The following is a 15,691-nucleotide window of genomic DNA, read 5'->3' as shown; positions in this document are numbered from 1 at the left end:
AGCTAGTTCCAGGACAGGCTCCAAAGCCACAGAGAAACCCTGTCTCGAAAAACCAAAACAAATAAATAAACAAACAAACAAACAAACATCTCTGGAGATAAGGTTCAGCAATTAAGAACACTTGCTGGTCTTGCAGAGGACCAAGGTTACATTCCCCAGCACCCACATGGTGGCTCACAACCATCTGTAACACCAGTTCCAGGAGCTCCAGCATCCTCTTCTGTTTTCCCTGAGCACCAGACCCACAAGTGATGCATATATACATGTATGCATGCCAAAGTCATACACATAAAATAAAACTAAGAAGAAAAATGTTTAAAAGAAAAAAACCACTAAGGAAATAGGAGTTAAACCCCCAGTGAGATTGTACAAAACTGCTAAAATGGGGGCAGGGAGAAGAGCAGAGAAGATAAACCTAAACTGGTAGAGGCACTACTAATACTAGAGTACCCTTAAGTAGGGCCTCTGAATCTTGTGTTACTGTAAAAACTTAGTAACAGCCCACGTGTTAAAAAAAAAATCCCAGTTATTTGTAAGTAAAAATTACCTTATAGAGGATTTGCATAGGTTTAGTGAGTTCCACATTTCTAAGAAAAGGCGCTAAATATTTGAATAAATCAATCAACAGCTGTGCATACATAGGCCACCCCTAAAGAAAGAAATGTATATGAGTTGTAGTGACATTTAGAAGTTGTTCAGTTACCAAAAGGTTCCTCAAGTTATCACACTGTGGTCATCTACACTAACGTCAGTAGACAACACTGACATGACAGGACCTCTCGATTAAGTGTCTATTAGCTTAGTGTGGTAGGAGCACATGTTTCATCTTTTTGTGGGCATGCCATGCACGTGTCTGCATGCCATGGTTTGCATATGGAAATCATAAAACAAAATCAAAAGTGATTATTTCACTTTTTTAGCCACTTTAACACATGGTAGTTACATTTTCTTCTGGTCTGAAGAGTCAAATGAAGGTACTATAAGTAGTATTCTTTTGCCACTTAATTGCAAATTGAGACAGTTCTCATATTATTGTTAACGCAAAGGATTAAGAGACTGACAGAGATGGCCCATAACAAAGCTAGAGAAGCAATAGGTGGTCACCCAAGAAAGCCTTATGTATTCAAGTACTTGATAAGTCTCTTTACATTCTGTGACCTGACATTTAATAATTACCAAATAACATGCTTGAGAAAAAAAAAACTACTACTACTACTACTACTACTACTAAGTAACTAATAGAAATTGACATAAACAGTGCTAGTAAGCCCCCAGGTAGTTACAGGCTTCGTCTGTGGGAGATAAACTGCAGCCACACCTTCTGCTGTGGCGTATGTGCCAGCATTCTTGCAATAAAGATCCGATGGGAGATCAATTCAAGCCAGGCATATACAAAGCCAGGAGCTTTGGTAGGCCTTAAGATGTGGAATGTATTGCTGAAAGAAAAATTTCAGAAGCTCAAACTTAAATGTATCAAACAACATATGAATGCAAACAACATGCAAGTTACTTTACAAAAAAATAACTTGTACCTAAAGAAACCAAAAGTTCTACCTGAGTTTGACTACACTAAACCAAGTCCTTAAATCTTAGCAAGTGCAGCCCGTGGTGTGGGATTCATGCCTTCAATTCCAGCTCTTGTAAGCTAGAATCAGGAGAATTAGGAGTTCAAGACCACCAGCCTCAGTAACAAAACAACTCTGGAGGATATTCTGAGCTATAAGGCCCTATGTCAAATGATAACAAATGTAAATCTCTACTAAGCCCAACACTCACCAGAAAGCTGTAAGAGTCTGGAAATTAATGGTTTCCAACACATGCTCAGGTGCATTGAGCTCCAACAGCAACATGATAAAAATCCTATGGTAGGGAAGCTGCTGAAATTCACTCTGCCGAACATCATGATCCTGTAGGAGAACTCCCACTACAATCCCGAGCACCTATACAGAATACACAGTTTACAACTCATTAGTCACACAGATAAGCCACTTGCTGCTTTCAATTCATGACTTTTAATTTTATTTGTTTATTTTCTTATCTGTTTAGGTTGGTTTTATGAGACAGAGTTTCTCTGTTACAGCCCTGGCTGTCTTGGAACTCATCACTGTGTAGACCAGGCTAGCCTTAAACTCAGAGATCTGCTTACCTCTGCCTCCCAAGTGATGGGATTAAAGGCGTAGGCCACCGCTGCTCAGCTAACTCGTGATTCTTGTGTTCTTGGACTGATCCTAGGCCCTCACAAATGCTAGGCAAGCTATTTATTTTATCACTTGAGTGCTGTCTTGAGGCTTTTTTAAAAACAAAACAACAACAAACAAACAAACAAAAAACCCCAAAACTTTGGGACAAGGTCTAAGACACCTAAAAGCTGGCTTTGAACTTACAAGTCTCACTGTAATGCTCCTGCCTCACTCAGTCTTTCAAATACTTACTACAAAGCACTTTGAAGGGAAAAGGCACATGCCATTTGAACACAAATTTGTATTCTGGCAGAGATATTTGTTTAAATCTGTGTTTCCTCTGAATTTCATTGTCACTGGACCAAAACTTCTACATCCTCCACAGATGGCACTGGTTTTTCTAAAGCTATAGAAACCTGGATGTCTCTTCATGTTTCATCATATTGAAGACAACAATGTTAAATCTAATGTGACCTGATAGCAACAAGGGGCAAATGGTTCTCAGCTCTCTTAACAGTTTGCTCGCTGATCAGCGTGTGTGTGTGTGTGTGTGGGGGGGGGGGGGGCACAATAAAGACCCAATTGTATTTCTTCAAGAGCAAAATCTAGTCAAGGCTTACACATGGGCACCATTTGTAAATGTAGGCTGCACTTTTGTTTCCTGGCTACCCAAGACCCATTTAATCACACAGAAATTGTATAATTACAGCAATACTTCGCCGATGGCTTAGGCATATTCCTAGCTAGTTCTTACATCTTAAATTAACCCATTTCTATTAATCTATGTATCACCGTGAGGCAGTCTGTGGCTTACATATAATGTTTTGGTATCTTTCTCCTTCGGGTGGCAGCAGCTATATGGTGTTTCCTTGACTCGGCCTACTCTATATATCTCTGTTCAGATTCCCCTCCTGGCTTTACTCTGCTAAACCATTGGGCAAAACAGCTTTATTTATCAACCAATAAAAGCAATACACAGACAGAAGGACATCCCACATCAATTTTGATATTCAACTATTTCAAGAATCCCGCCATATAAATCAAGTGAATAATTAAATCTCACTCCTGATACTACTGGTCTACCCATCTAGACAACAACTAGGGGTAGGAAGACACCACCCACCTGCTATCTCCTATTGGGATCATCTAAGCACTAATACACCAAAATACATTTTGAATTTCTCTATTTAAATATTGTTAAATACTATTTTCTTTTAACTGAGGTGAATATTATCACTTCATTTTTGGATGAAAAAAAGCTACTACAAAATACAAAAGGTTTTAAGGGCCGGGTGTGATGATACATGCCCCTTAATCAAGCACTTGAAAGGCTGACTAATTCTGGTCTACATAGTGAGTTCCAGGTCAGTAAAGGGCTACACAGTGAGTACCTGTCTCAAACAACAATGGGTGGTAGTGGTGGGAACTACACACAACACAATGGAGCAGAAAAAAACAAAAAAAACCCACAAAAACCCAAGGATCAAGAAAGCACTCCAGACCTTATTCAGGAGATTGATCTTTGTGACAGTGTTGGTGGCCTCCCCAGAGTGCTTCACCAACAGTGCAATGAGGCGGACAAAGGCATCCAGGTTGTGATAGCACTTGGCTCGTATCATGGTGGGATTAGCAGCAGGATTGTGCTGCTGCTCTGCTTGAGCACGGTAACTGATTTCGACACACATTTCAGTGCAAAGACGAAAAAACCTTGTTATGAGGTCATCAGTCTTAAGTATTCCTTGTTGGTGCATCTACAGTAGGAACAACCAACACAGTGAGATCATACTCAACATCAACTTTATACATGTTAGCTTTCAAACAACCACACTATAGTTTATTTCCATTTCTAAGTCTTACTTTGTGAAAGGATGCCATTAGAAAAATGACCCCTCTATTATTGAAGAGCCACGGCAGACTTCCTCCCAATTTTAATGCATGGTGAAGATTGAAATTGACAAAGAGATATAATTAGCCTTGAACAAGAGCGTATGTACAAATAATTCAGGAAATTATATAAATAACACTAACTTTGAAAAACTTTCAAGGTGTTAATATATTGTTCTCTCAGAAAGACTCAATAGCTTGTACGTTTAACTTCCCATAAGTAACATTTCTTCTAACAGTTAACCTCCTCTTATTTAACCACTGGCAAAGCTTTTGAAACTCTGGCCAACTGCAGAAAAATCATTAATTTATTTAATAAATACTCAAGAATCAAGATTGTTATTTAAATGTAATGTTCTTTTATACTACTATAATTAGTGGAAAAGGCCAGTTCCAGGTCAGGCAGGGCTACATAAGCAACACTGTCTAATAAAAAATAAAAAAATAAACCAACAGTCACAGTGGAAGTACATTAAAGCAAAAGAAAGATCATCTTGGAAAATTTAAAACTATTTAACTATCTTGATAAGCAATAAATAAATAGGTTGAATTATGGAATCAATGTAACCAAGCCAAGACAGAAGGCCAGCAAAAAGACCTTACTCCACTCTGAAATCATTTAAAATTTTGAAGAGGAAGATGATGTGCCATGACAAAGCACAAAAAGTAAAAAAGAAATGCCTGGGGGCTGGAGATATGGCTCAGTGGTTAAGAGCACTGACTGCTCTTCCAAAGGACCCGCGTTCAATTCCCAGCACCCACATGGCAGCTCACAACTGTCTAAAGATCCAGTTGCAGGGATCTGACACCTCCACACCAATTCACATAAAATAAAGTTAAATAAAGCATAAAAATATTAAAAAAGAAAGAAAATGCCTGGAAGGTCTACTGCACCACCTGCCTGAGATAGGTAAAGCAAATAAGGCAGAGCTAGACAGAAGCCACACCCATACCCAGGACACAAAAATGCCCATAAAACACCACACATTTGAATTTCTCTCAGTGGAATAAAAAAATCAAACTATAAACATAGATGATAGCCTTTCAATGGAGTTATGTTTTATAATATCCTAGATTCTTCTAGAAGACATTTATATGGCATACTTTACTAATATCATTTATGTTCAAAGTATATCCATCCAATTCTTAACAAAGTTCATCCACACTTAACTGTCAGGTATTTTAAAAGGAGACCAATTAATCTTTCTTTGGCAAGACAACCAACTTTTGGTTTCAATTTGAAGAAATGGAAAAAATAGAATAATCAAGTGTTATATCTTACTGAACAAATATTGACCATTTTATTAAGGAAATTTTAAGGTCAGTTCAAGAAAGTACTATTCCTGACAAGTTCTGTTACAGTCAGGACACTAATTCTTCCTCTTTGTTGCTCCCATCACTGAAAACAGTAATGAACAAAAACAGAATACAAATGAACCATGACTACTTTTTCCCCCAGTTTATTCTGTAACTGCTTTTTAAGGTTTATTTTTACTGTATTTGTGTGCCTATCTATGGATGCTTACTGGTGTGCACGTGTGTCAATGGTGCAGATGTGTGCACATGAATGCAGATGTCTGCCAAGACCGGAGGTGCGGGTTGTCCCTGGAGCTGGATGAGTTACCCAATGTCAGCACAGGGAACTAAATCAGTCAGTCCTCTGTCAACAGTACAAAGTATGTGCTCTTAACTGCCTAGCCATCTCTCTAGACCACAACTACTTATTCTTGGTGTGGTGGTTTAAAACTGATCCCCATATAATCTTACCCTTAGTCACCAGGGAATGGCACTATTTGAGAGGGATTAAGCCTGGCTTTGAAGTAGGTGTGGCCTTGTTGGAGAAAGTGTGTCCCTGGAGGCAGGCTCTTTTTACTTATTTATTTATTAGGGGCAGTGCTACAGGACTGTGATGCTGCTCTACAGTTTCAAAAGTCTATGTCTCTTGTCTCTGCTTATGGATCAGGATGAAGCACTCAGCTATTGCCACATATGCCAGCATACTCCAAGCTCTGAAAACTGCAAGCAAGCCCCCAATTAAATGCTTTCTTTTCTAAGAATTGCCTTGGTCATGGTGCTTCTTACGAAGACACTTGGTACACGTGATTTTTAGAGCAGCTCAATTTCCAACACTTTCAATTTGCATCAGATTCAATAAACATATAAACTAAAGAAAATATGATAAAAATACTCTACTACCAAATAAGGATTTATTGTATCTTGTTTTTAAAAATGTGGTAGCTAGGTGTGGTGGCACAAGCCTTTAATCCCACCCAGCACTTGGGAGGCAGAGACAAGCAGAGCTCTATGAGTTCAAGGCCAGCCTGGTCTACAAATCAAGTTCCAGGGCACACACCCAAAGCTATACAGAAACCCAGTCTCGAAAAACTATACACATAGGATATTCTAAAATTTTAATGTATTGGCTCAAAGTCCATCACTGGTGACTATATTAGTAAAATAGGATATTTTAAAATTTTAATGTATTGGCTCAAAAATCCATCACTGGTGACTATTATATTAGTAAAATGATATTCTGTAGCTTCATTTTTCATTTTCTGACCCCACCCACCATACATTGTAGCTATGACAAATGGGATAAATAGACTAAAGGAGTAAGAATACTGAATTTACAGTAGCCATCATCAGTAGTGAGGAAAAAAAAACACAGGCCATATTATTTTACCAGACCACAGTGGTGTTATTTTTGCTTGCATGAGTATAGAGGTAATTCTGACCACAGGTATACAATACTGAACTTTAAAACAATAATGGAGTTATCACACCCTACTTAATGTTGAATAAAAAGCACCTTTCTTTCCAAAAGCTCTACCTGTCCAACAAACGCAGAGAAAGCTTTGGTACTGTCACGGCCCGCTGCTGCTGAATGGTATAGATTCACCCATTCCCTCAGAAGATACTCTGCCTTCTCCCTCAGGCCTGGAGGGTCATCATATTCTGAGGCTTGAGAGATCCCAGAATGCATCATAAAGTTAGGGCCTCCGTGAGCACGATCAATCATTGCTTCATAGTTGGATCGCACTACTTCCATCAGCTGGGGCAATCTAGTATGATAAATTCACAGTGAAAATCAGTTAACCCACCATTTTTTATTTTATAGATACACAACTGGACCAGAACTATATCAGAACTTGGGAAAATCAAGTAGGTGAGGTTGGCTGGTCAATGAGCCCTAAAATCCGCAGTGCTGAATTACCAGCATACACAACTATACCGTCTTGTGTCACGCACATTCCTGTGTGTGTACATGAATGCATGTGCACATGCTTGTGGAGGCCAGAGGACAACCTTGGGTATTATTTCTACAGAATTTGTCCATGTTGTTTGGTGATAAAGTTTCTCACTAGAACCTGGAGCTTCCTAAATCACCTGTCCCTAGTCCAGCACTGGTATTCCAAGTGTGCATCAATACGCTTGGTTTTAAGGGTGGGAGCATCCTTAAGACTGGACTTAGATCTTCCTACAAGCATTTCACTAAACAGAGCCAGTGCTCAAACCAGGTTTCTGGCGCCAACTCATCAGTCATTGTATGCACAGAAGGCAGTTGACTTAGCATTCACACTTTCAGGATATCATTAGGCTTAACTAAAATTATGTTTTAGATGAAACAGTCACAAAATAATGTTAGTGTGTACGTTAATTTCTAAAGCGCTTAGAGACTGCTGAATGCACAAGGAAAGCAAAGCATTCCATCCTTACCCTTCTGGAGCATTGCCTCTGGAATGAGCATTAATCCTCATGAGGGTTTCAATGGTATGGAATAGATCTGCCTCAGTAATATGGGCAACACTCCTTTCATCCACCAGCAGAATTTTTACCAGTTGCATAGCAAATGCCACGGCCATGTAGTTTAAGCCATTCTCCATTGACTGGCAACACAGCAAAAATGTGAGAGAGATAATTAAAATAATAGCACTCCCTAAATCCTTTAGTCCGCTCAAGTTAAATTTCTTCCATACCTGAGCTAGATGAAGATCATACTGCTGCATGTTAACCAAATGATTTCGAATTAACAACTCCACAGCCTCCACATTATATTTATATTCATCTCGACATTCAATTAGGCACCTAGAAAAAGACAGTCTGTTAGCCATATTAACCACACTGGCAATGTGTTCTACACAAAGGTATCTAAAGAGACAACTGCAAAAACAAAGAAAAAAACCACAAAGCAGACAAACAAAAACCACCAACAAACAACACAAAACAGTATCAAGCTTTAACACAGTAAGCAGGCTAGGGATAATGAAGCATAATCTAGGCTTAGCATATACAAGGTTCTCAGCAAACTGCCCAGCCAGCAGAAAGATCGTCTGAAATGTTAACAGTCCAGGCTTTGCTTTTACATTGGAAAGTAGGAGAAATTTCATTCAAGACACTAAAATATTTCCACGAATGCTACTGTGAAATCTTGAAAACAAATGAACTAAAATGTATTCCTGAAAAGCATGTACTGGAACCACCCAACAATTCTTACCCCTTAAAAATCAAAACTTCAAAGCCCCATTTATTGTGTAAGCAAAAGAAAGACATCTGGAACTAAATAGGCTATGTATATCAAAAGCTAGCCCACAGCGCTTTAGAGATTCAGTGGTTTAGAATACTTTTTGTTCTTGCAAAAGCCCCAGGTTTAATTTTCAGCATCCACAAGGTGGCTCAGAATCATTCTTCACACCAATTTCAGGGACTTCAGTTGTCCTCTTCTGTCCCCTGCAGGCACCCAGCACACAGAGTAGACATACAAACATGCAATACATAATGTATGCAAGGAAAATATTCATGTACATAAAATAAAATTTAAAACCCAAAATAATGATAAAACTAGTCCAGTAATGACTAGGTTTTTTTTTTTTTTGGTGGTTTTTTGAGACAGGGTTTCTCTGTGGTTTTGGAGCCTGTCATGGAACTAACTCTGTAGACCAGGCTGGTCTCGAACTCACAGAGATCCGCCTGCCTCTGCCTCCCGAGTGCTGGGATTAAAGGCATGCGCCACCATTGCCCGGCGATGACTAGTTTTCTAAGGTTACCCACCTTGTGATCTGTTTGTTGCACCATGGAGATCCATATGCCCTGCCATCCTGCAAAGCTTTTAGTACCAACAGGTGACATTCCCTGTATCGCAGCAGCAGGTCAGCATCAGCACCACTTGTGGCATCTAATAAACCCTCTACAGCCTATGGACAAAAGAAAGTATTCAAAACTATGGAAAATACAGGACTCAGACCAAGTATGCAAGCTGGAAATCAAACATAATTTCTGAAGCTTAAAACTCTTATCTTCACTCTCAACTTTCATCTATTTTAAACTTAATCATTATTATTTGCCGTCTTAAGTCTCTACGCAGTCAAAAGTCAAGGGCCAGTCAAGCGGTAGTGGTGCATGTCTTTAATCCCAGCACTTGGGAGACAGAGGCAGGTAGTTTTCAGCGAGTCTGAAGACAGCCTTCTCTACAAAGTGAGTTCCAGGACAGCCAGGACTACACAGAGAAACCCTATTGGGGGGAGGGGGGAGCCTGGAGTGGGCGTCAAGGGCTTCCTAATTTAACCTGCCCATTTCTCAGACACTTGTATCAATTTACTTACTAAATCAAAAGATATGTCTTTGTATAATAGTAGTCATTCATCATATTTCCAAAATATTACCATACAGAAAAGATGTCCCATCTACTTCTAACTGCCATAACTACATTCTACAGCAAGAGGATAGGATGGGGAAAGTGTCAACAAAACTTGGTTTGCCTAGTTCCTTCTATAAGCAATAGTTTAAAACCAACCTTCTGAAGTAATCCAAGAGCAGCTATCGCATCTCGAGAATTCCGAGACAACACTACAACCTCCAAAAGACTTCGTAGAGCTTGGGCTTGAGGATTCATGGCCAGAGTTGGTGGAATGGCATGTAGGTGCTGCTCCAATTCTGTAATACACTTATCATAAATCTGAGCTACATCATCTGTTGCCCAAGCTTGCTGTTTTAGAAAAAGAAATAACCAAAGAAAAAAAAAATTAAGGTTGTTCACTGGCATAATGTACTAATGAAATAGAAGTCTGTCCTTGGCATATTTCTCCAGCTTATTTTTTTATTCAAATTATAAATTCTCTTCTATAGCCCCCAACATAATAAATGATCACAGAGTATAGTATCAATAATGCAAAAGACTGAGCACAGCACATGTGTCATCCAGGAAGCCTTCTGCAACTCAGACATCTTACAAGTTATAGAGCATGATTGGACAGAGTAAACGTATAGCATCACTTCTGTGCTTTCCTTTTTTTCACCTTTCACAACAGTGTTTCTCTCTGTAGCCCTGGCACTCCTGAACTAGTTCTGTAGACCATACTGGCCTCTAGCTTAAGAGATTCGCCTTCCTCTGCTTCCAGAGTGCTAAGCGTGGGTCACCATGCCCAGCTATGTGCTCTTCCTATTAAAAACATACCACTGGCCTGAAAGCCTAGTGTAACCATAAAGACCTGAGTACAAATCTTCAGAACTCTGTCAAGATGGGTGTTGGGTGTGATGCCTCTCCCCTACTTGACTCTAGGGAGAGGGAATAATTGTTCTTTAGGGGTGTAGCTGATATTAAATTGCCTGATCCAGTAAAAACCCTACCTATACCCATGCAAAAATGCAAGTTGCCCTACTTAAATTCACTGGGTTACTTATTTATTTATGAGTGTATGGATGCATATGGAGGCCAGAGAATAATTTGTGGGAATCAGTTTCATCCTTCCTGGGGAAAATACAAGTTTTCAGGCTTGTCGGCAAATGCCTCATTACACCACTGAGTCATTTCTCTGGCCCATCGGTAGGCTTTTCAAGATAAGTAGATTGGGGTATAAAAGTGGGGAGAAAGGGAGGAAATTCGGCTCGAGGAACTAAAGGAGAATAAATGAGGGCACAAGAAAGGTAAATATGCTCAAAATACATGCATGTATAAATAATGAATAAATCTTAAAACTGTTTCAAAGACACAGCCTTCACAAAATACATACTCAGTAAAGGCACTTTATATCATTCTTTCTAAAAAAGAAAACTACCAAAAGCAAAGAGGGCAACAGGCCACAACTTCTCAAGCATGAAAATGTTTTTCTTATATTCTCAACTTCAGGTAAATCTCTTGCACAATTTTAGAAACTCTACCTTCAAGTAAAAGTAGGTATAAATTAAAGAAACAAACACATACTCTGAGACGGTGGCGCATGCCTTTAATTCCAGCACTCAGGGAGGCAGAGGCTGGAAGATCTCTGTGAGTTGGAGGCCAGGACAGGCCCCAAAACTATTGAGAAACCCTGTATCATAAAACAAAACAAAACAAAAAAAGAGCTACTCTGAGCTAAATAGTACAGTTAAGCTAATGCCAGAACATCATACAATGCCTACATACCATGCTGATTTAACAAACATCACCTATAACTCAATGGCTTCCATTCTCCTATAACCAATAACAAGCTCCCAAGCAGAAAGTGATGCATTATTAAATTATATTTCGTAACACAAACATTTAATTTAATCCAAGTGAGGTATTTACCTTCATGGGCTGAGCTAAAAATCCTGTAGGCTGACTTAAGTCATTTGTAGGTAAGAAGCCAGGCACATTTCGTGCGAACTCTTCATAAACGGCTAGCTGCTTTGGGTCCACACCGCCAACCTTAAAAGAAGAAAGCCTTTTTTTGGTAAAATTTCCTTCACAATCAAAAGAAACTTTTTTTTTTAATTTAAATTTTGAGGTGGAGAGGTTGAGAAAGGGTCTCTCTATGTAGTACCAGAACTCACTATGTAAACTAGGCTGGTCTCAAACTAATAGATACTCCTCCTTCTGCTGGGATTAAAGGCATGAGCCACCATGCCCAGCTGAAATTTACTTTCGGAAAATACAAAGTTTGTATTAGGATTCTGATAGAATCCTTTAATATAACATATGGCAGCATGCACACCCAGACTACACAGAAGATGTTTTCTCATTTTCCTGGTAGAATCACTGTTATTAAGAACTTTTTCACTAGAGCCTCAGGTGTTGGTACAGCTATAATCCCAGCACTCAAGAAACAGAGACAGATGATTAAGAGTTTGAGACAGTCTGGACGATATATGAAAGCCCTGCCTCACAATAATCACTAAGAAATGGACTGTGTCGTGCATTCTCCCTTGATGTTGTTTGTATTAGGCCCTCACCATCAAGTTGGGATCAAAGTGGGGCTACCAATGAAAGTATACCAGAAAATGTGAAAAAGCAAGTTGGTAAACAAGAGCTAACAAGTACATGAACTTTTTATACCAACACTGAGCAACTCTGGGGACGGGAAGAATTTCCATACCTGCTCCAGGACATTTTAAAATGAAATGATACTAGAGATGCTTTCTTCAGAAGCAGTATTTAGACACACTCCCTAGTCCTGACGAGGTATTCGTGCAATAGTAACACATAGAAAGCAAAGGTGAAGCAAGGAGAAAAGAGCCTCAATTCTCACTTTCAGCCTGATTTGCTCTGGCATCCTTTCCGCTTGATATGTTAATACAACAGGATCACAGTATCTGCGTCCTTCTTGCCGAGCATGTTTTCTCAGCTCAAATTCCTACAAATAAAAAAAGTCACTGAGGTTCTTGTTATAAGATACTTCCTCAAATTCAAAGAAACCACAACTTTAAAGATGAATGCTAAACACTTACAGTTGCCAATCTCTTGTCCATCTCAGGGCCTGCTTTCTCCACTGCAGTTTTCTGAATAAAACAGCAAGCTAATTCACAATTGTCCTGTGCTAACTGAGCAGCAGCCTGGTCCATCATTTCCCTTTGTTGTGGGGATGCAGTCTATTGAGAACACAAAAGAAGTTATCTTACAATGTACAATTAAGAGATGCAGTACAGTCAACAGGTCATTCCAAGTATATATACTTATATACCAGTCACTACTCACAAGTATTCGCAATTCATTCACCTCTGAGATGAAAATACTTTTAAACGTTTTATCAATTGTGGTATACATAGTGAACAATGGTTAACAGTAAAGAAACAATTACTTCTAAATGTGATACCTGAGACTCAAGAGTGACCTGAAGACACAGTGTGTGGTGACTACACATACAAAGTAATTTTTTTTTAAATCACTTTATAATGCTCTAAGCCAACTACTAGAATTAAATTCACCCATAACAGAATTTAGATTGTTTACTGTTTGTTACAAAATGTTCAGCTCAAGCATGTGGTAATGCCTTTGATGCTCCCTCCCCCACTGAGGAGGCAAAGTAGGTGGACCTCTATAAATTCGAGGACAGCCTGATCTCTATACATAAGCTTCAGGACCGCCATGGTTGTATGATTATGACCCTGTTCAAACAAAGAATCTTCTCTTCTTTAGGAAAATTGAGTATCTGCTAAACACCGCTGAGCACACAACTATGTACAAAAATGTAGATGTGATCCTTTGCCTTAACACAACTTAAGAATCTAAAGACATCAGTGCTAAAGTGTGCCTTAACACAAAAAGGGTTATGGATTCCAACAAGGAAAGAGGGAAAAATTTATATTTAAAAAAGAGGGGGGGGGGTATTTTAGGACAAAGTAGTAACAGTGGGTTTACTCTGCTAAACAAGTAATGAATTTTATAGTACATAAAATGATCCACTTACACGAAGGGCTGAGGCAAAACTGTTTTTTAGGTTGGTAGATATGCTCATCAGTAAAGGCTCCCTGCAAGTAATCATAGCCATTCCAGCTGTCAAGTTCCGCATCATGTGATGAGCTGCTATTCGCATTCTGGATTCCTCAGAATCCAGGGCGAAATCCTTTCTGACTATCTGTTCACAAGTAGTCATGGCAATCTTAATTGACCGATCTACCACAGGATGAACTAGCTCCTGGACAGCCCGTTCAATTGCTTGCCGCACACACTGCTTCAACTGTGGATGAGCCTGAAACAAAGGTATCTGGAGAGAGAAGAAGAAAGGCACAAATCATGTCATCAGCTTATTTAAATAAGACAGCCAGATAGTGACTCTGGTATTCTCTCAATACTATAGAAACTACAGCATTCACTTAAAACTAGCAAAACCTCAGGAAACAGAAGCTGGGAAAAATAATAAATTGGTATAACCTGTAATTCATGCTTTTAAAAAATTCCCTTCAATTTTAACAGGAAAGCTGATCATTAAACACCTACTGCTTATAGACACATGAGTTTCTAACTTAAAATTATGTCTAAACTAATTGTTAAAAAGGCAATTCCTTATCAGTTCATGGTGGTGCACATGTTTAATCCCCACATTCAGTAGGCAGAGGCAGGAGAATCTCTGAGGACAGTCTGGTCTACAAACCGAATTCCAGGACAACCACGACAATTTTAGAGAGAAACCCTGTCTCCAAAAACACCAAACAAGAAAAAGCAAATTCTCAGGAGCCAGAGAAGATGGCTCACTGATCAAGAGCACTTCCTTTTCTTGCAGAGGCCCCAGGATTTGGTTCCCAGAACTTACATGGTAGCTTCATTGTTGTGAATGGTCTCTAATTCCAGTTCCAGGGGATCTGGTGTCCCCTTCTTGCCTCCTCAGGCATACATGTAACTTACATATAATACATGCAAGCAAAACACTGATACACACAAAATAAAAATAAATGTTGAAGCCTTTGGCTTAGAAATTCTATATACAAACTGCAGTCTGCCAAAAGAAATGGCTTAATACCAGACCAAAGTGACATGATAATGAAAGCAAATAATAAAGAAACAAAGAATACTAAAGCATAAATTAAGAATACTTTGACCGGGCTGGAGAGATGGCTCAGAGGTTAAGAACACTGGCTATTTTTCCAGAGGTCCTGAGTTCAATTCCCAGGAACCACATGATGGCTCATAACCATCTGTAATGAGGTTCTGGTGCCCTCTTCTGGCACAGAGGAGTACATGCAGGAGGAACACTGTATACATAATAAATAAATCTTTAAAAAAAAAAAAAAGAATCCTTTGACCTATGTGTAGATTACCCAAAATTTGATTTTATTGCTAGTATATTAAATCACTGTGGGGTAGGATAAGAGTAACAAATAGGAATGTCAATCAAAGACAATTTTTACACGCAAAGGGATCTTCCTTGTTATATGCATTATAGAGCATGCACACATACACAGGGTTTCTTTGTGTAGCCCTGGCTGTCCTGGAATGTGCTCTATAAACGAGGCTGGCAGATTTGCCTGCCTCTGTGTCTGGAGTGCTGGAATAAAAGACATTTGAAGGAAACAAAACAAAAAACAAACAAAAAAACCCACAACCAGCTGGTAAAGAGCAAAGGCCCAGTGGTTAAGCATGTGGAGGACCAGGAATTGATTACAGAACCAATATAGTAGCTCATTATCTGTAACTCCAGCTTCAGATCTGATGCACACATACACATGCATGTAAAAAACAATCACACATATAATAAATCAATATTTTAAACAAAGAAAGGAAGGAAGGAAAGATCAGTTTTATACTTACTGTAGGGTTTAGAGTAATGTGTGGGGCCAGGCCTGCCAGAGAATAGACATTGATGTCGTGGTAGCTGTACTGTGGCTGTGGTGGAACTGTGGCTGTACAGGTAGTACTGGTAGCTGGTGTTGTAGAAGTTGCTAGATGTAAAGAGATA

At 39.2% G+C, this 15,691-nt stretch overlaps 1 protein-coding gene across 7 annotated transcripts in view; it reads right to left on the bottom strand.

Annotated features, from left to right (window-relative positions):
* Cnot1 (CCR4-NOT transcription complex subunit 1) overlaps positions 1 to 15,691 on the bottom strand; it is an 80,856-nt gene that overhangs the window by 6,948 nt on the left and 58,217 nt on the right. For 4 of the 7 annotated variants that reach the window (XM_013354169.2, XM_005345549.3, XM_005345548.3 and 1 more), the window contains exons 30-43: positions 15,544 to 15,674; positions 13,706 to 14,002; positions 12,747 to 12,887; positions 12,548 to 12,652; positions 11,608 to 11,727; positions 9,856 to 10,047; positions 9,114 to 9,256; positions 8,042 to 8,150; positions 7,782 to 7,951; positions 6,874 to 7,126; positions 3,683 to 3,931; positions 1,777 to 1,940; positions 1,319 to 1,436; positions 548 to 649 (exon numbers count right to left, since the gene is read on the bottom strand). In XM_013354169.2, the coding sequence (XP_013209623.1) occupies positions 548 to 649; positions 1,319 to 1,436; positions 1,777 to 1,940; positions 3,683 to 3,931; positions 6,874 to 7,126; positions 7,782 to 7,951; positions 8,042 to 8,150; positions 9,114 to 9,256; positions 9,856 to 10,047; positions 11,608 to 11,727; positions 12,548 to 12,652; positions 12,747 to 12,887; positions 13,706 to 14,002; positions 15,544 to 15,674 (2,294 nt within the window). The remainder of the gene's footprint in view (positions 1 to 547; positions 650 to 1,318; positions 1,437 to 1,776; positions 1,941 to 3,682; positions 3,932 to 6,873; positions 7,127 to 7,781; positions 7,952 to 8,041; positions 8,151 to 9,113; positions 9,257 to 9,855; positions 10,048 to 11,607; positions 11,728 to 12,547; positions 12,653 to 12,746; positions 12,888 to 13,705; positions 14,003 to 15,543; positions 15,675 to 15,691) is intronic. The other 3 variants (XM_013354185.2, XM_005345550.3, XM_005345551.3) reach the window with 1 other exon arrangement.

The sequence above is a fragment of the Microtus ochrogaster genome, chromosome 4 (genome assembly GCF_000317375.1).
Source record: "Microtus ochrogaster isolate Prairie Vole_2 chromosome 4, MicOch1.0, whole genome shotgun sequence".
NCBI lineage: Eukaryota > Metazoa > Chordata > Mammalia > Rodentia > Cricetidae > Microtus > Microtus ochrogaster.
This window is presented reverse-complemented; position numbering and strand designations above follow the sequence as displayed.